General features: G+C 41.7%; 1 protein-coding gene across 31 annotated transcripts in view; it reads right to left on the bottom strand.

Moving 5' to 3' along the window:
• Positions 1-22,722, bottom strand: part of LOC129453021 (uncharacterized) — a 234,820-nt gene that overhangs the window by 156,484 nt on the left and 55,614 nt on the right. For 28 of the 31 annotated variants that reach the window (XM_073865319.1, XM_073865305.1, XM_073865313.1 and 25 more), the window contains 11 exons: positions 14,417-14,587; positions 14,096-14,269; positions 12,673-12,846; positions 11,569-11,742; positions 11,170-11,337; positions 3,888-4,061; positions 3,126-3,299; positions 2,876-3,037; positions 2,470-2,643; positions 2,161-2,334; positions 1,780-1,950 (listed from right to left, as the gene is read on the bottom strand). In XM_073865319.1, coding sequence (XP_073721420.1) covers positions 1,780-1,950; positions 2,161-2,334; positions 2,470-2,643; positions 2,876-3,037; positions 3,126-3,299; positions 3,888-4,061; positions 11,170-11,337; positions 11,569-11,742; positions 12,673-12,846; positions 14,096-14,269; positions 14,417-14,587 — 1,890 coding nt within the window. The remainder of the gene's footprint in view (positions 1-1,779; positions 1,951-2,160; positions 2,335-2,469; positions 2,644-2,875; positions 3,038-3,125; positions 3,300-3,887; positions 4,062-11,169; positions 11,338-11,568; positions 11,743-12,672; positions 12,847-14,095; positions 14,270-14,416; positions 14,588-22,722) is intronic. The other 3 variants (XM_073865325.1, XM_073865336.1, XM_073865334.1) reach the window with 2 other exon arrangements.

The raw sequence follows: 22,722 nt of genomic DNA, 5'->3' as shown, positions 1-22,722 counted from the left end.
AACGACGACAGTGGGGTTACAGGCCTTCAAACGGGTCGACAGGTTTCATTTTCTCTTAAAAATCGGAAGGTGACCCTTAGTTACCATATATATCGTCGCAGTGGGCCCCCAATTTGCAAAATCCTCAACTGTGGATAAAACAATTATGCCTCAATAGTTAGTCTGTCTGAAACTAAGCTGATTAAACCACATCACTGTGTGACACTTGCATTACATGTGAACGGCCCCTACGCTAATATGATTTTGTTTTTCTCTCCCTGTCTCGTCCCTGGGTCCCATTGACCCTGAGGACAAACAGACCCAGTTCCGGTAGATGTGAAAGTCGGCACACCTCTGATCTACTGGTCGTCCTTCAATGTGATGCCCAGCTGATGCCTGACCAACGACCACCGGCAGGACCCGCTTAATATCCGCTTAATATCCGCTTAATCTCTGCTTAATCTCTGCTTAAGCTCCTTATCCGTTAATATGTGTGTATATACATGTATATCTCCCAAGGGTTTTTCCCTCCTAGGACTTTTATTTTTATTTCCTCGGCTAAACAACCCGGGGTTTTTGTTTTTTTTCTCCTAGGGGTTTTTTTACCCCGGGGAGGTAGCCTGCTTGGGCTTAACTTAGCTTCTTCTTCTCGACGTTACATTAGTAATATGCTCGCTCATAATGTCGCGTCATAGCCGCAGCAAATTTGACTGCTTATGCTATTGTGTATTATGTTATGCTATCTGTCGTTTTTCTGTGCTTTTACTGCTTTTATTAATGTAAAGCTGCTTTGAAACAATTGAGTATTGTGAAAAGCGCTATATAAATAAAATTGAATTGAATTGAATTGAAAATTGAAATACCAACAGATATTAAAGTCAAAATCTGATTTGCTCTGCTAGAAATCTTACAATGGGTCATGGTAAAATCTTTTATCAAGACATTGGTTCAAAACAAACATCAAAATCAATAAAAAAGGGGTCCCTGACACAAAATCTGCCATAGCCATCCCAGTTCCCTGACCTGAACCATACAGAAAATGACCGAAGAGGAGAGTAGCGACATATAAAGGGTCTGGAGAAATAATCTAACATCACTTGACATGAATTCTTCAACCTCATCAGGCATTATAAGACAAGACTCCAAGCTGTTATCCTTGAAACTGGAGGTGGCAAAGAGGATTAAATAAAGCATTCACAGCATTCTTTGCTCGTATTTACCAAGGGTGTTAATATTTTTGTATCTGTAAAAACTGTAAGTGACATTTAACACAAATTGTTATTATTGAATTAATTTTTTTACACATTTTTGTGTTATACCATTTAACACATAATCCTTACATAATGGTTTCACAGACCAGGCTTAAGGTTAGTCCTAGATTAAAACAGTTGAAAATAACTTGCACGTACATATCTTAAAATATGCCAGTGCCATTGAATTGTCTTAAGATGCACACAAATGAAGTATTTTTCTAAGGCATGTTTATAAAAAATACTTGAACGTCTTAATTTATCTAAGGCCAAGTCCAGACCTTAGTTTGTGAAACTGGGCATATGTGTCATTTTATCATATTATGTGTCATTTTGTGTGGATTTTGAGTTAAAATAAATAAAAATGGCAACACATGTTGAGTTAAAAGTAACAAAAAGTTTGGTGTCCAAAAAATAACATTGATTCTGCTGTTTTTAACATATTAGTTTTTCGTGTAGTTTACAACATTGATTTATTTGAGAAAAAAAAGTTTATCTATCTTTTTAAATCTTTAATAATCCCACACATTTCTTGATGTAATGTTGTTACCTGAGTTTGTGTAGTTGACAGTTTGTATTTTCTAATCCGTTGTGAAGTTTCTTGACTCCTGAATCCTGTAGATTATTGTTGCTCATGTCGAGCTCTTTTAGACCGGACTTTGATATTAAAACTGAAGTTAAAGCTGAACAACTTTCTTCTGTTAGACCACAACCACTCAATCTGAAATATTACACAACACAAACATCATTTATACACAACACTCTTATCATGGGTGTACTGTAGTTATTTACTTTATTCATAAACTCATTTCAATACAAAAACATCACAACAATAATACACTTTAATTTATAATTTCCTCTTCATTCAAACCCATGATATTAAATTATGTTGTGTTTGTTAAGAGACTTTAAATAAAGATGAAATCCTCACATGAGTGTGTTGAGTCTACAGTGTTTATCCTTCAGTAGATCACAGATCTGTTTCACTCTTGTGTTGTTTAGTTTATGATCATTCAGATTCAGATCCCTCTGGAGTAAAATCTCTTTACCAACAACTCCATTAAGATACTGACGAGCAGCTTCTGCTGAAGAGCTTTTCAAAAACCTGAAGAAAAGAAGAAGTTTACATTATCCATATAATAATTATTTGATAATTATGTGTTAATCTTATATTATCATTATGAAATTTAATAAGAAATAAAATGGTTTAAAACAAACCGTATTTTATCAGAATACTCACCTGACAGTCTTGAGTGCACATTTCGGATCTTGTATTAAATCATGGATGAGTTTGACTCCTGATTCTCCAGGATCATTTCCACTGAGATCCAGCTCTATCAGATGTGAAGGATTTGATCTCATAGCTCTAGACAAAGCAACATAACCTGCTTCTCCAATACTACAGTCTGATAGTCTAGAGAAGAGAAGTTTGTTTTTAATTACTTAAAAAAATATCTGATCTTCAGAGGTAAAATCACTTCATGCAAAATTTTGAATAATTTACCAATGGAAAAATTAATAAAAAAAAAAAAATTATAAAGAAAATAATATTATTTTGATTATTTAAACACTTGGATTTAAACTATACACAGTAATAGTCTTATAATTTGAAAGTATAGATGATGTGATGCTAGATGTTTCCTCACTTGAGTATCTGTAGTTGACATTGAGGTTTCTTGAGTTTGTCACAGATCTGTTTGACTCCTGAATCCATCAGACGACTGTTGTTCATCTCAATCTCTTTCACACAGGAGAGAAGAGCAGCTACAGCTGAACATTGTTTCTCTGTCAGCTCACAATTATTCAGTCTAAACAGAAGAAACAACATCATCATCATCATCATCATCATCATCTGACAGTCTGTACTATACTGTACTGTATGAAGAGTCAACTCACATGATTTTCTTCACTTTACTATGAGAGTCCATCAATAGAGCTGAGAGTTTCTCTCCATCCAGATCTCCTAGTTTATTATCACTCAGATTCAGTTCTTTTAACAGTAATGGATGAACACCAAGAACTTTATTCAGACAATCACAAGCTTCTTCTGCAGCACGACTCTTCAAAAATCTACAAACACAACAACATCACTTTAAATCTCAAAATATTATTATAATTATTTAAAAAGACTAATAAAGTAAAATTTTTAAAGAGTGAAATATCTTTTATACTAGTGGGTCATCTGACATTTGAATTATTGCCATAGTCATTAAGTTTTTTGTCATAATTTGTTTTCCAGTTTTTTACTAAAATGGCAGAATCTTTTTCAATATTAAACATCATTTTGGTTGATGAGAAAGAACAAAATTAATCCAAAATATTTCTACAAACATTAAATACTGTAATTATGATAATGTCGGTCTTTACTACATCACCAATCCCAGGAAGTAAATTGTTGCCTACAATCTGTGTGTTTGTTGTAGTCCAAGAAAAGAGATTTACATTGGAGATAACTTGTGTCATTGTTTCCTTTGGGGTTTGTAACTTTTGCATATCATTAACATGAACTAATACAAACTTGCACACCAAAGGAAATGAAAAAAAAAAATGTGAATCAGACAATAGGTGCTCTAAGTATTTACATATCTCTACATACAGTTTCATATATCACACTTCACACTAATGCCTGATGTGTTAATATTTTAAAATTGTAATCACCTGACTTTCTTCAGTGCACATTTGGGATCTTGAATTAAATCATAGATGTGTTTGACTCCTGATTCTCCAGGATCATTTCCACTGAGATCCAGCTCTATCAGATGTGAAGGGTTTGATCTCACAGCTGAACATAAAGCAACATAACCTTCTTCTCCAATACTGCAGTCTGAAAGTCTAGAAAATAAAAAGTTTTTTTAGTTGAAACAATTTATTGAAGTTATAAGACTTTTTTAAATATGAAAAAAAACAACAACAAAAAAAATAAACAAATAAATATTATTAAGCCAAATAAAAACCCATGTTTTAATGGTAATTTTCTGTTTTTTTCTAGATTTAGGTATGTGTTTAGGAAAAAACATTTTTGTTTCATTCTGTCTACCAACAACATTTCTGCCAAATTCCTAGTAAAAACAATGTTTTTATTTGCATTTATTTACTGAAAATAGAAATGGAGAAAGCATTGTCAAAATAACAAAAAAAGATGCAGTGTTTTTTTTGTGATCTTGAATACTGCAGAGAAAATAATTTCAAATTAATTTCATAACAACAAAATATTAATTTTTTTACACCTGTTTCAGGAAAAAATATTTTGGGAAAAACGTCTCGGTTACGTATGTAACCCTCGTTCCCTGAAGGAAGGGAACGGAGACGTCACGTCGTGACCGACGAATTGGGAACCGCTTCGCGGGTGACCTATCTACTTCGAGAACTATCAGAAACGCCAATGAACTTGGCATGCAGGTATTTGCATAATGCCGGCGCCGCCCCGCCAGGTGCGTATATAAGGCGCAGGTGCATAATACCAAATCAGCTATATTATTGCTGAGAAGCCGAGCAACAGTGCCCGGCCTGAAAACAGCAATGGAATAGCAAACTGTGGCGACGGGACGTGACGTCTCCGTTCCCTTCCTTCAGGGAACGAGGGTTACATACGTAACCGAGACGTTCCCTTTCAGTCGGTCACTACGACGTCACGTCGTGACCGACGAATTGGGGATCCCTACCAAAACGCCACTGCAGCTGAACCCTTCCAGTGCCTGCAAAAGCCCTCCGCCCTCCACATAAAGGGGCGGAACCTAAGGCAAAATGCAGAAGGCCGGTCACTACCTGTTCCTTAACCCACGATAGTGAAGCAGCGAACTAGGGGAAGCGTCTAAACTGAGCGGAGCTAGAACACTGCGGAAGCCATCCCCTAAGAAGGTTAAATGGATGACATAAAAATATATGAAACAACCGACAGGTTGCTCAAAATAAGTCTCTGAACAATACATGGTATGTTGAGAGGTGCAGAGCAGGCTCTGCTAAGGAAAAACGTGGAGGATTAGAACCCCACGGACTATACACACAAATGAACCCCACGTAGGGGACAAATGTGGACGCCTAGCCTACACAGGTTTACAGAGAATACATCAGTGATAGGTTGACAGCGGGTGCTCCGCAACACCAGCTATCAGGGCGGTGGAGGAGAGGCAAAAACAGTTTTTGTGACGTTTTTGCCCCGATTGCCTTCCATATTGGTGCAACTGTACAACACCAAAATAGAGGCTCCAAGCCGACACACGAGCCGACCCTCGGCATTCTTAACTAGTTAGTAGAAAGAACCCGAGTGGAAACCGGTTCGACACGAACACTATAGAATCTTGTGAACGTATTAGGTGTCGCCCAGCCTGCAGCTCTACAAATATCTGTTAGCGAGGAACCGCGAGCCAGTGCCCAAGATGATGCCACACTGCGTGTAGAGTGGGCACGTAAATTAAATGGACAAGGCACATTCTGCTTTTGATATGCAAGGGCTATAGTATCCACAATCCAATGGGACATCCTCTGCTTGGTGACAGCTTTTCCTTTCTGCTGACCACCGTAACAAACAAAGAGCTGATCTGAGGTCCTAAAACTTTGCGTCCTGTCTATATACACACGTAGTGCACGAACAGGGCATAACAAAGCCATGGCTGGGTCTGCCTCCTCCAAAGGCAGTGCTTGGAGATTCACCACTTGATCTCTAAAAGGAGTGGTGGGAACTTTGGGCACAAAGCCGGGCCGGGGTCTCAGAGTTACGCTGGATGCAGCCGGCCCGAACTGAAGGCACGATTCATCGACCGAAAATGCATGAATATCCCCTATCCTCTTAACAGAAGCCAAAGCAAGGAGAGTTAATGTTTTCATTGTAAGAAATGTAACACTCACACTATGCAGAGGCTCAAATGGGGCTTCCTGGAGTGATTTCAGCACCAAGGACAGGTCCCAAGGAGGAATAGAGGGGGGACGCGAAGGATTCAGTCTTCGAGCGCCTCTGAGAAATCTAATGACTAGATCGTGCTGACCCACTGTTCTACCGTTTACGGGTGAATGGTGAGCTGATATCGCAGCGATATCGACCTTAATAGTGGATGGTGACAGCCTATTCTCCAAACGACGCTGGAGATATAAAAGCACAACACTAATCGGGCATTCTCGGGGGTTTTCGTCTCGTAGACGGCGCTCGCGCAGCAGCAATAGTGTTAGATACCTCTTGCGGTAAATCACTCATATCCTCCGTGCCCCGTCCAGAGACCACACATGGAGGTTCCACAGGTCGGGGCGCGGGTGCCATAATGTGCCCTCTTGTTGAGAAAGAAGGTCCTTCCTCAGGGGAATCTTCCACGGAGGGGCTGTCGCGAGGAGAGAGAGTTCTGGAAACCAACTCCTGGTTGTCCAATACGGTGCCACCAACAGCACGCTCTCCTCGTCCTCCCGGATTTTGCATAAGGTTTGCGCAATGAGGCTCACCGGAGGGAACGCGTATTTGCGCATGTTTCGCGGCCAGCTGTGTGCCAATGCATCCACGCCGAGCGAGTCGTCGGCTAGTGAATAGAACAGGCGACAATGGGTCGTCTCTGGGGAAGCAAACAGATCTATCTGCGCTTTGCCGAAACGTCTCCAGATTTGCTGAACCGCAATGGGGTGGAGTCGCCATTCGCCGGGACGCGCAGCCCGAGAGAGCGCATCCACCTCTACATTGAGCGTGCCCGGGATGTAAATGGCACGAAGAGACCTCAAATTCTTCTGACTCCAAGTGAGGAGGTGACGGGCGAGATGCGACAGGTGACGCGAGCGTAAACCGCCTTGACGATTGATGTACGCCACAGTCGCAGTGTTGTCTGTTCGAACTAATACATCTTTGCCCCGTAACTCGTTGCTGAAACGGACGAGCGCAAGATATACAGCCCACATTTCCCGGCAGTTTATGTGCCAATGCAGCTGGGGTGTCGTCCAGACCCCCGAAGCCGCAAGCCCATCGTACGTGGCCCCCCACCCCGTGTCTGACGCATCTGTGCATACTATCGCATGCCTGGAGACCTGTCTCAGAGGCACACCGGCTCGGAGAAACGCACGGTCTAACCACGGAGTGAAAGTGCGACGACACGCAGGTGTAATGATAACACGGTGAATGCCGCGCAGCCACGCTCTCCTCGGGACTCGATCGTGAAGCCAATGCTGAAGCGGTCGCATATGAAGCAGTCCGAGTGGAGTTACAGCTGCGGCTGCTGCCATATGCCCCAAAAGCTTCTGAAATTGTTTCAGCGGGACCGCGCTCTTGCTCTTGAATGTATTCAGGCAAGTCAGAATCGACTGTACACGCGCTTCTGTTAGACGAGCTGTCAAATCGATCGAGTCCAGTTCCATACCGAGAAAAGAGATTCTCTGCACGGGGCAAAGCTTGCTCTTTTCCCAGTTGACCCGAAGACCCAAACGAGCGAGGTGTTTTAAAGTTAAATCTCTGTGATCGCACAGCGTCTGACGTGTTTGAGCTATTATTAGCCAATCGTCCAGATACGCGAGAATGCGCACACCTCTCTCTCTCAGGGGTTTTAAAGCCCCCTCCACTACTTTGGCGAATACACAGGGCGACAGAGAGAGCCTGAATGGGAGGACTTTGTACTGGTATGCTCGCCCCTCGAACGCAAAGCGGAGAAACGGCCTGTGTCGGGGGAGAATCGATACGTGAAAGTACGCGTCCTTCAGGTCGATAGATGCGAACCAATCGTTTGGACAAATGCATGGAAATATGCGTTTGGGCGTCAGCATTTTGAACGGCATTCTGTGAAGTGCACGGTTCAGCGAACGCAGGTCCAGGATCGGTCGCAAGCCGCCGCTTTTCTTGGGTACAATAAAGTAAGGGCTGTAAAACCCCGACCTCATCTCTGCTGGAGGGACCGGCTGGATCGCGTCTTTCGCCAATAAGACAGCGATCTCCGCACGGAGGACGTGCGCATCGGCAGCTCTCACCGTAGTGAAACGAACGCCGGAGAATTTGGGGGGACGGCGGGCAAATTGGATCGCATAGCCGAGACGAATCGTGCGTAAAAGCCAACGCGACGGGCTGGGAAGCTGTTCCCACGCCCCCTGATACCGTGCGAGGGGGACTAAAGGCACGATCGGTGTACCCGCGGCGGGCGCAACGGAGGTGATCGCCGGTGTGTGCGTAACGGCCGCACCGACAGCAGTGTTGTGTGTGATAACACTCACCTGAGTCCGTTGCTGGGTGGTTGAGTAAGGGAGGCTCTGCTGAAGACACCTCACACCACTCGATGCACCCTCTGGCGAAGGAGGAGGGAGACGATGGGTTATGAGCCCGTAGCTGTCTCCTACCGGCTGAGAGCGCGGTGGGGTTATGAGCCCGTGCGTCGCTCTAGTTCTCCTCTGATGAGTCGGAGAACGAGGGGGGGTTATGAGCCCGCTCGTGTCTCCGGCGCTCATCTGAAGACCTAGAGATGGAAGTGGAATTCGCTCTTTTTGTGGATTTGTGGGTGCCGACTGAAAAGTCGGCGAAACAGAAAAATGAAACAAAAGATTCCCCAACCGGCCCTCCTCCGGTGGGGGGAGTGGTGCCTTCACCATCTCCCAAAGAGCGATCCCCTCCATCTCTAGGTCGCCAGTCTCAGGGCCGCTTAGATCTTCTTTTACCACCCTTTGAAGCGGGCTGAGCGGGCGGGGCGGGCTGCTGACGACCGGTTCCTCGCTTCTTAGAAGAGCCCCGGGGAGGAACGGAGGCGGCCGCCGCAGGAAGCCCTCGGCGAGGAGCAGGCTGAGGCGCCGACGTGGATGGGGCAGGCGCAGGACGCTTCCGACGTGGCATGATCTGAGCGATGGCCTCAGTCTGCTTCTTGGCCGCGGAGAATTGCTGCGCAAACTCCTCGACCGTCTCGCCGAACAGGCCGGTCTGGGAAACCGGAGCATTCAGGAGCCGGGTTTTATCGGCGTCCTTCATGTCCGCCAGACACAGCCAGAGATGGCGTTCCTGGACTACCAGGGTAGACATCGCACGCCCGACGGCGCGTGCGGTGACCTTGGTCGCACGAAGCGCCAGATCTGTAGCCGCACGTAGTTCAGAGAACTCCGCCGAGTCGTGACCTCCCGCGTGCAGATCCCTCAGAGCCTTAGCCTGGTGAACCTGCAGCAATGTCATGGCATGCAGGGCAGAGGCTGCCTCCCCACAAGCCTTGTAAGCAGCACCGGACAGCGCCGAAGACTGCTTACAGGCCCGTGAGGGGAGAGTAGGCTGGTCCCGCCAGGAGGAAGCGACACCGGCCGGACACAACTGCATCGCGACCGGGCGCTCCACTGACGGGATACCAGTGTACCCCTTGGCATCTCCACCCTCGAGAGAGGTGAGAGGTGAAGGCTGATACGGCCGGTTCCGGGCGGAAAACGGGGTTTTCCACGACCGCGTCAGCTCTTCATGCACCTCGGGGAAGAAAGGCACCGGGGGCGAGGACTGAGAAGCCCTGGCACCCCCGAAGAACCAATCATCGAGGCGTGACGGTTCAGGTGGGGGAGGTTTAGTCCACTCCAAGCCGACCGCCTCCGCCGCCCGAGCGAGCATGGCTGCCATCTCGGGGTCGAACGCGGAACCCGCAACCTGGCCCGAAGGCGGGAGCGGATCCGGATCGACGTCCGAGGCTGACAACCCCCCCTCCGACGTTACGGTGGACATCGCGTCAGGTGGAGGCTCGACAGAGCGCGAGGACACCGTAGAACACGGGCCGCTCGTCTCCATCGGGACCTCCGCTGGCAACGGATCAGGGCGCTGGGAGCTACTGGACGAACCAGCAGACCGACCCAGCACCGTTATACGGAGGTCATCCTTCGCAAGTTTGGTAGCTGCGCCCTTAGCAGCACCAGACTGGGAAGGCGGGGGCCGTTGCCGGAGGAACGACACCCGTCTCCGCAAATCCGCCATAGTCATACCCTCGCAGATGGGGCATGAGCTATCACGCAACGCTGCCTCTGCGTGCTGGAGCCCCAGACACGAAAGACAACGCGTGTGGCCATCCTGGGGGGCGATGAACACACCGCATCCAGAAACGGAGCACGGACGGAAATCCATCTTTAAAAAGACGACCCCGACCGTGACACGAATGAGTGGCTGTCTTTAAAAAGACACAAAGCTCAAACGTGCTGCTCTTTCAGGGAAATCACTCTTTTGTGCGAGCTGGTGAAACACACAGGGAGAGGCAAACGCACTCACTCGAACTCAAGTCCTAAAAAAAGAGACAGAGAGAGAGAGAAAGGGTGGAGAAAACCTTGCGAGCCTCCGCTGAGGTGTCTTTGCCCAACCAACTTCAGCAAGCTGAGACTTTTCTTCCCAGAACAGGATCTACGAAGATCAGTTTTTAGAAAGCTTCTCGTGAGCAGATGTCTGCTGGCTTCGAAGCAATAAAGCTGATTTGGTATTATGCACCTGCGCCTTATATACGCACCTGGCGGGGCGGCGCCGGCATTATGCAAATACCTGCATGCCAAGTTCATTGGCGTTTCTGATAGTTCTCGAAGTAGATAGGTCACCCGCGAAGCGGTTCCCAATTCGTCGGTCACGACGTGACGTCGTAGTGACCGACTGAAAGGGAAACCCTGATGCTCTCAAGTCTTTTACAGTGCTATTAAGTGAAATTCAACAGACACTGTACTGTAATGATCACAATATATCTAGAAATGATGATTCAAGTCAAAACTGAAGTGATGTCTTATTTTTTTTTAACAGCTGTATGTACATCAAATTGTTAATGTTTGCCATGAAACAGTCTATATTTGGCCAATACATTTTATACGGTAGGTGCTGGGTTAAAATGACAGACTTTTCTAGTTAGACTGTAATAAAAATCATGAAAAAACATCTGCATGTAAAACCATTTAAACTGCATGTCTCCCTGTTTACTGTCCCAGGGTTGGTTTACAGAGTCCTGTTATCTAACCACATACCAATTTTCTTTTATTTATGTTTAGATAACCACATTCAAACCTCAATTCCTGTAGTCCACACTTTCTCAACAGATGAGAGATCTTCTTAATTCCTGAATCTTCAAGTTTATTTCCACTCAGATCCAGATGTCTTATATGTGAAGGATTTAAATGAAAACCTGACATCAGATCAGCACAACCTTCTGCTGTAATAGAGCTGTTAGTCAACCTGTAGAAAGTGAAAAACGTTAAAAACTATTATTATTCAAACCCTTTGCACAGATACACTAAAAGTGTGAAGGGGAAGTGATGCATTGACAATCAAAATAGTTTAACTCATAATTACACACAGCAGGTGAATATTGTGAAAGCCACTGACATTTCTTTTTAATCATGAGAGAATCAGGATTTCTATTCTCAGCAACAAACAAACAAACAAACAAACAAACAAACAACATACTTTAGATCAATCAATTTGCATTGTGGATTTCTCAACAGATCAGAGATCTTCTTCATTCCTGAATCTTCAAGTTTATTTCCGCTCAGATCCAGATGTCTCAGGTGTGAAGGATTTAAAATAAAACCTGACATCAGATCAGCACAACCTTCTGGTGTTATACAGCTGTCTCTTAGGCTGCGTAAACAAAACACAAAGTTACAATTGTATCTAAATATATTTCAAGTGTAAAAGTATCAATGATGTAAAAGTATCATCTGGTGTTGACATATGAACCAAAATCAATATATAGTCATAAAATACAAATACACTGTCACATAAGGGCATGGATTTGGGTAGGGACATGACCCTACCAATATTCAGGGAAGACTGAAATGTCACTAGCAAAAATTTTAACCAAACAATTGATCTTTATTTAATGTCTGTCTGTTTCTTGTGTTTTTTACTAATGACTTATTTAATTTAACATGAATTTATTTAGGAATCATTTAAATGAGATTAAAACTCTTTTCAAATCACGTTCTGTGGTAACAGATCTCATTCTCTGCAATGAGTCCAGCCTCCATAACTCACATCACTAATATGATTGGCTTCGCCTTTCTTGAGTCCCGCCTCTTTAACTTACATCGCTTCATGATTGGTTTACTCGCTAAACGTGCGATGCAGGTGTGATGTAAACAATTTTTTGTTTGTGTTTTTTGTAATGGCTGTTAAATAAATATAATGTGTAATATTTTTTATGCTGGAGCAGATTGGGAGGAAATCTGATGGTTCAGTGTTTTAGTTGCCAGGTCAAAATGTTCACTGGCATCACAAAAAGTAAAAAATAAAATACAAATAAAATAGGCCAATTCTATATCTGTTGTTTTTGACACAAGTATCCTTAATAAATATGACACATAAGATTAATCCTGTTACTGATGTCAGTGTTAACGCCCCGGTTGCTCAGTACTCTCATTCCCCCGAATTCTAACCTGGACTTCATTTCGTTTATTACAATAAAGAGTTGCAAATGGATCCCGATCTCTCTGAGTCATTACAAATACATCATTTACGTCCCCACCAATGTCAAAATCAAAATTACGCCCTCGCTGTCATAATACTTACATAAATGTGTTGAATCGACAGTGTTTATCCTTCAGTAGATTGCAGAACTGTTTCACACTTGAGTCATCAATTTTTTTATCGCTCAGATTCAGCTTTGTCAAGAGTAAAGGATTTTCACTCAGAACACCAGACAACCACTCAAAGGACTTCCCTGCATCTTCAGTTTTCAAAAATCTAAAAAAAAAACAAAAAAAAAAACAAGAGAGTTATACAGACACTTTGCACTTATTATCCACAGATCATTGTTGATCATGTGCAAAATTGTTTTTAATTTAGAGATCACAGTCAATTTCTTTCTAGTTTGGAGTTATTATACATCCTATGTAACATGAGATGTGATGTTTAAAGTTGATTATTTTTGTTCTTATTTTCACTCTTAAAGCGATACTCCAGTGAAAAAATACACATTGATTTACTCACCCTCAAGTCATCCTCAATGTACATGATTTTTTTTAGATGAACACATTCAGAGTTATATTAGTAAATGTCTTTGATCTTCCAACCTTTATAATGATAGTAAACAGGAAACATAGAACAACTTCTGACCCAACGAAGTGCATCCAATCCTCACAGAAGTAATCCACACGGCTCCAATGGGTTAATAAAGGACCTCTCATGGTAATTGACATGATTTTGTAGGAAAATATCCACATTTAAAAGCTTTATAAACCACAATAACTAGCTTCTGGTATCAGCCAAGGTGTATATATATATATATATATTTTGGGCTATTTTGCTTTTATTTTGACAGTGATTAAGGAGAGGACAGGAAAGTAGGAGGAGAGAGGGCCACGGGATCGGCAAATGACCACGAGCCGGAATCGAACTTGGGTCGCTGAAAGTGCGAAAACACCACATGTCATGTTCAACCACACACACTACTTTCCTCCCATGATATGATGTTTCACTCTAAAATACGTCATAACACTAAAGTAAAGTCAATCACGTCTGTGTTGAAGTGGCTTGGGTACTCTTTGACAAGAGTGAGTTAGGTGGTGATAATGCACCTTAATGTTGCTAATCGTGCTACCCGCCATGAAACTAAAAAGCAGCTCAGTGAATGTGCCTTGGCCGATACCTGAAGCTATTTATTGTGTTTTCTAAAGTTTTAAATTGGGATATTTTTCTTACAAAATCGCATTGATTATACCCAAAAGGCTTTATTTAGCCACTGGGGCCGTTTGGATTACTTCTGGGATTGATACACTTTGTTGGGCTTCAAAGTCAGAAGTTGTTGCCTGATCACTGTTTATTATCATTATAAAGTTTGAAAGAGCAAAGACATTTACTAATATAACTCCAAATGTGTTTGTCTGAAAAAAGATAATTATGTACATCGAGGATGGCTTGAGGGTGAGTAAATTATGGTGTAATATTGATTTGACTATCCCTTTAAGGAACTTAATTTATTTGCATATTTCACCTGACAGTCTTCAGTGCACAGTTTTGATCTTGTATTAAATCATGGATGAGTTTGACTCCTGATTCTCCAGGATCATTTCCACAGAGATCCAGCTCTATCAGATGTGATGGGTTTGATCTCACAGCTGAACATAAAGCAACATAACCTTCTTCTCTGATATTGCACTCGGGCAGTCTACAGAAGAGAAACGATGACAAATGAATTAGTTTCTCAATTGCATTTTATGTACAAATGAATTACAGAAATAAGCAGTTTAAAAAAAGAATAATGAATATAAAGAAACCATCTCTAATAGCTTGAATATGACAGACATCAGTTCACCTGAGTATCTGTAGCTTGCAGTTCTTCATCAATCCATCAGAGAGCAGCTTAACTCCTGAATCCTTTAGATTATTATTGCTCAGATTAAGCTCCTTTAGACTGATGGAGTCTAAACTGAGAACTTTAGATAGAGCTAAACAACTTTCCTCTGTCAGCTTACAGCTACTGAGCCTGAAAATAAAATATATTTACATAACTGTTACAGCTCCCATAACACACTGTTTATCTGATGTTAATCTGGAGTACCTATAGAGTAGTATTACATCCTTTATATCTCTGAATAGTCTTTAGTTTTATCAAATTTATAAAAGACAGATCAGCTCTAGCAATTCTTTCTGAAAAGCACAGAAATATTCTGAAAGAGGAGTCATAAGCTGCAAGAGGAGCGAGTCACCAGCCAAGCAACAATACAACATTGGATTACTTATGATTCACTACATGTTCAAGCCATTTACATTATATGAACTTACGCGCCAACATAACACAGAAGTCTTACCGCATGAAACTAATGACTCAGTCGGGACAAACACATACGCAAAACTCTGCTGCTACCCCAGATAAACAAACTATATCCATTGTTTCCATGAGGCTGGCTTCCTTCTCCTTACATTTAAAAACACACTTCTTTTTTCGTGCCATTGTTGAGTTTTGATATACGGGTACATGGATATATTTTGATATATGGGTACATGGTGGTCATAAAGGGATGGACATGGTCAGAAACAATAGCTACGTTTACATGCACACATTTTGCCTCCATCAGATTAAAATCCTTCCGATTAATAAATCCTATCATAGCTTTTACATGAACACTTAATAATGTGATCGGATTGATGTGCATGTTTATATGACACAAGATTTACATCAGATTTGATCATTTGACATGCACAAATTGCACAAATATAGTTTCACGCTGTTTCAAGATTTGCTTTGTGCCTCACTGATTATAAAGCAGCAGCAAAAACACCCATTCACGTGTGCCCAAAAAGCGTATTTTACTTCAGGCGGTGCTGCAGAGACCGTTCGCAAGAGCGAGTCCAAACACACGCGTTTGTGGATCAGAGAATAAATCATGGACTGACCGGACAACGCTGTCTTGTATCACTTTATGGCGAATTGGAAGGATAATAGGAACAAGATTAACAAGACAATCACTTCTTGTGACTTCCTTCAACAAAACAAACTCGAGTTATTTGCATCACATGTCATTACGGCAATTCTACGTCATTGCACGTGTGCATATGCTCCACACTCCCGTCCTGTAGGTGGCGGAAATGCGCCTTTCAGTGGGTTTGCCAACCGCCATTAAAAAAAGAAAAGATGGCACATGCGCAGAGCATCCCAGTTTCAGTTATCCATCCGATCAAGTGTATACATGTCATTTTGAGCGGATTACAAACGGTATAAACCACCCCTAACATGCAGATTAGATTTTTAATCAGATTGGCACTTTTTAGTCCGATTGAGGTGTTTACATGGAGCATTTTTATTCAGATTGATCATTTAAACGGATTACAAATCTCCATGTAAACACAGCTAATGGCACTAAGGGGCCTAAAGGGAGCCAAGAAAACATCCCCCACACCATTACACCACCAGCCTGCACAGTGGTAACAAGGCATGATGGATCCATGTTCTCATTCTGTTTACGCCAAATTCTGACTCTATCATCTGAATATCTCAACAGAAATCGAGACTCATCAGACCAGGCAACATTTTTCCAGTCAAAGTTGCTCTTCTATCAGCTTGAATCAGTCTGCCCATTCTCCTCTGACCTCTAGCATCAACAAGGCATTTGCGTGATAATCCCAGTAACTGGGCAGATGGTGAAATACCATCGTTTCGCTAGATAAGACCCTTATGCCTCATTTGGGATCGTTTATAGTCCTTTGAAACTCCGTTGAAAAAAACTGTTAAGTGTTGAGTTAAGTATTAAATGTTGGGTTCTATTAAAGTCCATTAAAATGAGAAAAATCCTGCAACGTTTTCCTCAAAAAACATTATTTCTTCTCGACTGAACAAAGAAAGACATCAACATTTTGGATGACATGGTGGTGAGTAAATTATCTGGATTTTTCTTTTAAGAAAATGGACTAATCCTTTAAGATCGACAGCCCGAATTCCTGACAAGTTCACCCTACTGTAAAAGCCAGCTTAAGCTGGTGAGTTGGTTTTAGCTGGTCTCCCAGCTTGGTTTTTGTTGGTATTGCTGGTGTTGCAAGCTGGTCTAGCTGTGTTTTGGTCACTTTTTAAGCTGGTCTAGCTGTGTTTTGATCACTTTTAAGCTGGTCTAGCTGTGTTTTGATCACTTTTAAGCTGGGGCCTATACCATAAAGCCGGTTTAAGTGGATAGCCAGGTAAGTTTAAGATTAGTTTGCGCCAACCCTGGGTTTTAGGTGCCATGAAAGTAGCGCGGCTTTAATCGGTGTTCATCGCCATGGTATCTTACGCTGCACGACGAACCTGCCCCGGGGCAGGCTATGTTCTGGATACGAGTTCTGAGACTGCAGTTTGACCAATCAGCTGCGAGCAAAGAAATATATAGGTGACGTAACTACTATAGCGTATCCGCGCAAACTTTATGTATTTGTATTTTTTTATTGAACATATTCAAATTCAAACATTAAGGCATATTCAACAATCACTATTTTCCGTGTTGATTCCGCATTTAAAGAAAAAAATAGGAAAAAACTAAGAAAAAACAAAAAGAAAAGGAGGGTGAGGGACTTAATATTAAACATCCAAAGCAGAAAGAAGTCAGGGGTCTCCACGCAAATTGTTAGAGCACTTCGTAGAAAGAGTTTTTAGTTTTCCCTTGCCCAGTTATTTGTATGAAATACCTAGATTTTCCACGGAAGGAATCTCTTATCTTTGCAAACTTCTAGCCTCACATAAGAAATGTATTACGTTGAATCAGAGCCCTTACTGTACCGTAAATGATGTGTATTGCGTTGCGCTTTTTTGCAAGTGGTACATACTTGTATGTGGTCGATGGGGAAAACACGGTTTGTCGAACCATGCGCAAGGACAGGTGGTCCTCGCACTAGAAAGCCTACATTAAGAGCTTCATAGTGTTCCACGGACATTTCCCGACCATGTCTTTAAAAGAGGGCTATTATAAAATTCCCTGTAAGATTATTAACAAATTTAACAATGTACATTAACTTAAAAAAGCATGTTTCACTTTGGGTACCTAAATATATTATACAATGAAATACATGTTAATGTACATGTTATATTAAAAAGAGCAGAGGCAGTATTATTTCGCTCTTGAAATTAATCTTCATTCTTTTGTATAATTAGCTAATGCTCCTCTGCTAAAAAAATACACTGCTCGTACGTGCTCTCTCTATTTCTATTCCGATTGGTTGTTCGGTGCCGACATCACTCTTTTATGTGCACGCGCGGGTGGAGTAATCATAGCCTAAAGATCAAAGCCTGAGTTGACAGAGAAAGTTGATAAGCCGCTTAATGGGACCAATAAAGCCTGATTGCATCGGTTTGGTTTTTTCAACTCAAAACCAATCCTGTAACCCCGAGTTTGTTCAGCTACCTTCATGGTATAGGCCCCTGGTCTAGCTGTGTTTTGGTCACTTTTTAAGTTGGTCTACACTGTAAAATCAAATAGAATACCTTACGTTAAAAATGCTAGTATGTTTACTTGTTTTTAACTAAAATGTTGAGTTTACTTAAAATTGCTAATTGTTGTTTAAATGTTAAAATATAAAATTCACACAACTGAAGCAATTTAAGTAAAATGACACAAAATATCCAAGACGTTCTATTGAGCATGCGCATTTGATCACAATTCCCCTCCTCCACACCTGTTTCTAAATGGACATTTACCACAAAATGTATCACATTAAATCTCCAGTTTGTGTTTGTTATGGGTTCATTTGAAGTCACCATTTTCGTGATTACTGTTGCCTTTAGTTAGACATTTGTCCCTTGACATTCATTGAACTAACTCTCCTCTTTTAGCAATTGCAACAGTGTTTTAATAAAACCATTTGTTGATTGCTTGATGTAGGAGATAAGCCTGTCAGATCATCTGGTGTTAATTTAAATATATTGTACGAAGTTGTTAATTAAACATTTGTTTATAAATAAATGGTAAAGAAAATAAAGCACATAAAAATGCTGCTCATATGGCACTTTTCCAAAATAACACCACTTTATGGTGTTTTATTGATGCTTAAATGAGACATCATGATTTCTGATACAAATCACAATGATAGTGAAGATAAATGGTAAGAAAGTTGCACAATTTTGTCAAGTTGCAATGCATGATGGGAGCTATGAATGAGAGAGTTAACCTTCATTTTCCTTTTAAGTTTGCTTTGGAAAAATAAGGGCAATCGGTTTCCTTAGTTTTTTTAAGTAAAGTGAACATGTTAGAATTTACAGTGTAGCTGGACTTATCTGGTCATGCTGGAAGACCAGCTGACCCACCAGTTTGACCAGCTTTGCCAGGCTGGTTGGACCAGCTTACACCAGCTACTGCCACCTTAAACCAGCTAAAACCAGCTACCAGCTTATGCTGGTCTTTGCTGGATTTTTCAGTAGGAGTAATCTTTTTTTAGGTTTTGCTGAGGAGATTATTTTCATAGTTAGACACCACACTAGCCAGCAGTGCTAGCTTCATAGTTCCTGATATTAAGAGGCAAGCACTAAGATAAAAAAACCCCAGAAAAAACGAACTAACCTATCCTACCCAAAAAAGTGTGTTACATTAAGTTATGATTGTTATGTCAAAATGTAAACATGTGAAAGGTTGTTAAAGCAGTTACCTCAGTATTAAAATGATTTCAGAATGATTGTAGCCTGTAGCTGCTCAACCCTGCTGAAAAATCCAGCAAAGACCAGCATAAGCTGGTAGCTGGTTTTAGCTGGTTTAAGGTGGCAGTAGCTAAGTCCAGCTAGACCAGCTTAAAAAGTGACAAACACAGCTAGACCAGCTTACTACACCAGCAATACCTGCTAAAACCAAGCTGGGAGACCAGCTAAAACCAAGTTTTGAGACCAGCTAAAACCAGCTCACCAGCTTACTGTATGTTGGTCTTAGCTGGATTTTTCAGTAGGGAATAGTATAACATGCTAAAACAAAATTGTCTATTTTGTAATGAACCCAACATATACAGGAGGATGGTAGAGAAATATGTTTGGCAGCTGGTTCGCTTCGTTATTAGGCGGTACACCAGCTGTCTCTGTTTCCCAGCGGCTTGCACCATCACCCGTGAGTGAATTATACTATTTCACCATTGTGGATTACATTGACTCTATTGACTGTGATTGTCTCTCGAAACAGCTGGTTCGCTTCGTTATTAGGCGGTATACCAGTTACTTCCGGGTGGCTTCATCTACATCAGGATTCCACAGTGGATTACTTTGTCTGAGAACGTTGGAAATACCATCTTCCATCTCCGCCTGTCATCCGCCTTCAGTGAGGCGTGATTCATCCCTCTGTCGCGTGTGGTGATCGTGCTGGTGTTCTCGACGGAGAGCGTGGGTGGCTCTCTCTCTTCAGATCTGTACTGGACTATCTTGTAGTGCCGACTCACTCTCTCCTACTGTTGGGTGTGCTTCACTCCCACTGTAGTGATTACATCCAGAGTGAGTCGAGGGTGTTTGCCGTGTGTGGATCTTACCATTGACTTTGCACTCCAGCTCTCAATATCTCTATTTCTCAATAAACTCTGTTAACTTGCAATTGACTCCGAAGTCTTTCCTGACAGATGAGAGCTGTGACTCTCATTGGTTTACTGGACGTTACGCCCAAAATACTCCAATTACAATAGGACCAACCCTTTTCGACCATGCGCTCAGCACACAAACCATTTTTCCCGTCGTTAAATTAGCAAGAGTGGATTCGGACACGCCCATTTAAACGTTGCACTGTGCGCTTTAGACAATGCGCTTAGATCGTTAAAATAGGGCCCAATATCTCAAAACTGCCCAGAACGCAGATAGAACACTATAATTCCAAGGGGACGATATGGGAGAGTTTTTTGGATTCAAAAGTGCTCTATATCTACAGTTAAATTAACCTCTGAATCTTTATTGTTGTGAACCTAATTTTGTAACAGAGGTCCTGGATTTCTTATTCAGACACATGGCTTCATGGATTATATGAAATACCAACAGATATAAAAGTCAAAATCTGATTTGCTCTGCTAGAAATCTTATAATGGGTCATGGTAAAATCTTTCATCAAGACATTGGTTCAAAACAAACATCAAAATCAACAAAATCACAAAATCTGCCATAGCCATCCCAGTTCCCTGACCTGAACCATACAGAAAATGACCGAAGAGGAGAGCAGCGACATATGAAGAGTCTGGAGAAATAATCTAACATCACTTGACATGAATTCTTCAACCTCATCAGACATTATAAGACAAGACTCTGAGCTGTTATCTTTGCAACTGGAGGTGGTATAGAGGATTAAATGAAGCATTCACAGCATTCTTTGCTCGTATTTACAAAGGGTGTTAATATTTTTGTATCTGTAAAAACTGTAAGTGACATTTAACACAAACTGTTATTACTGAATTAATTTTTTACACATTTTTGTGTTATACCATTTAACACATAATCCTTACATAATGGTTTCACAGACCAGGCTTAAGGTTAGTCCTAGATTAAAACAGTTGTTTAAGATGTCTTATTTAAGCAATATCGCTCGAGTAGGAGTGTGATATAGCTCTATATCATCACGGCTGTGATTAGGCCAGAGGCACGAGGCCGTAGGCAATCACAGCCGTGATGATATAGAGCTATATCACACGACTCCGAGAGCGATATTGCTTTTATACAACAGTTCGACGGCACACGTTTGAAAAACGAAAACTAGAAAACAACAACGGAGTTATTTTAAAAGCCTCTTTGTTTGGGAACTACTTTCTTCCGCCACGGATTTGAGGGCGGCCAGAATGACAGGTAAAACTTTCGGCTGCTTTGAATCTCATAACAACTCAATGGACGGAAAAGCCGTTACTTTATATTACCGTTTCTTGGTCACAAAGTGTAGTTTTAAGATTAGTTCAGTCAAAAATGTATCTGTATTATATTTAAATCTGCAGTCGATTAGTAAAGATAGCGCCTGTTTGAACGTTTGCTTAGTGAGATTCGGTACGTATGACAACCAAAGCATGAGCGGACGTCAGTGTTCACTCGCCCCGCTGACCACCGCCCTCTCTGGGCTACATCTCTGACAGAGATACCCTGGCTCTCGTGTTGGCCTTGTTTGTTTATGATCGTCAAAATGAGATCAAATCAGCAGTATTTGGTGTCATGATCAAACTATTACTTGTTTTTTTATTCATATTTAGTGTCTTTTGTGTTGTTATTGTTTTGGCGCGAGGTAAAAGTTAATAAAACTATACTTGTGTAACGTTACTATTGCATTTATTCTTAACGCGATACGAGCACTCGATTATTATTATTAAACTTTGTTCTTGTCAGTACTATATAAAACGGTTTTTATAAGTGTCAGAGATGTTTTTGCATGCTGCTTATAAATATATCAGTGGCGATATCTCATAACATGTTTTAATAGTCATGTCACGATAAAGTAAATGATCAATGTCCACATTTAAAAGCTGCGGTGCTTACCTGCAGTTTCACGGTGTTTTCGCGTTCTGATAAGAGATATAGCTCCAGAAAAAAAAAAACGAGTGTTTATATTCCTCTTTCCAAGTGTTAATCGTCCACACGATGTGACAAGACATTTCTCCCATTAACTTTAACGTATCATCCAAGAGCGCTGATCTTTGACGGAATAATAACTTCCGATTGGGGATTCACGGACTGATTTATGAGCTAGTAAACTAATGAGAGTGATTCAAAACAGCGCGTCTGTGTTTTTCCATTCAGAGATGAGCCTGCTTAGGACCTCCATTCACTAGGTGGCGGATTGATACGAAAGGTGAAGCGGTTACAGTGCCGATATCAGCACAATATCGCATAGCTCTTAGCCAATCAGATTCGAGAACCAGAAAGAACTGTTGTGTAATTGAAAATAACTTGCACATATCTTAAAATATGCAAGTGCCATTGATTTGTCTTAAGATGCACACAAATGAAGTATTTTTCTAAGGCCTGTTTATTAAAAATACTTGAACGTCTTAAAGGAACACAAGGCAAGTCTGAGTATTATTTCTCTACTAGCTCCCCCTAGTGTCTGGGAGTAAATGCTTTCTATATCTGAGACTTTACGAGACTGAAGGACACCGGGTTGGATACAGCGAACTTGCAAGTGGGGTATTCTTCCTACAGACGGTAGGGAGGGCGAGAGAGTCTTCATT

The sequence above is a fragment of the Misgurnus anguillicaudatus genome, unplaced genomic scaffold (genome assembly GCF_027580225.2).
Source record: "Misgurnus anguillicaudatus unplaced genomic scaffold, ASM2758022v2 HiC_scaffold_31, whole genome shotgun sequence".
Lineage (NCBI taxonomy): Eukaryota > Metazoa > Chordata > Actinopteri > Cypriniformes > Cobitidae > Misgurnus > Misgurnus anguillicaudatus.
Note: the sequence above shows the minus strand (reverse complement) of the source record. Positions and strands in the feature narration are given on the sequence as shown.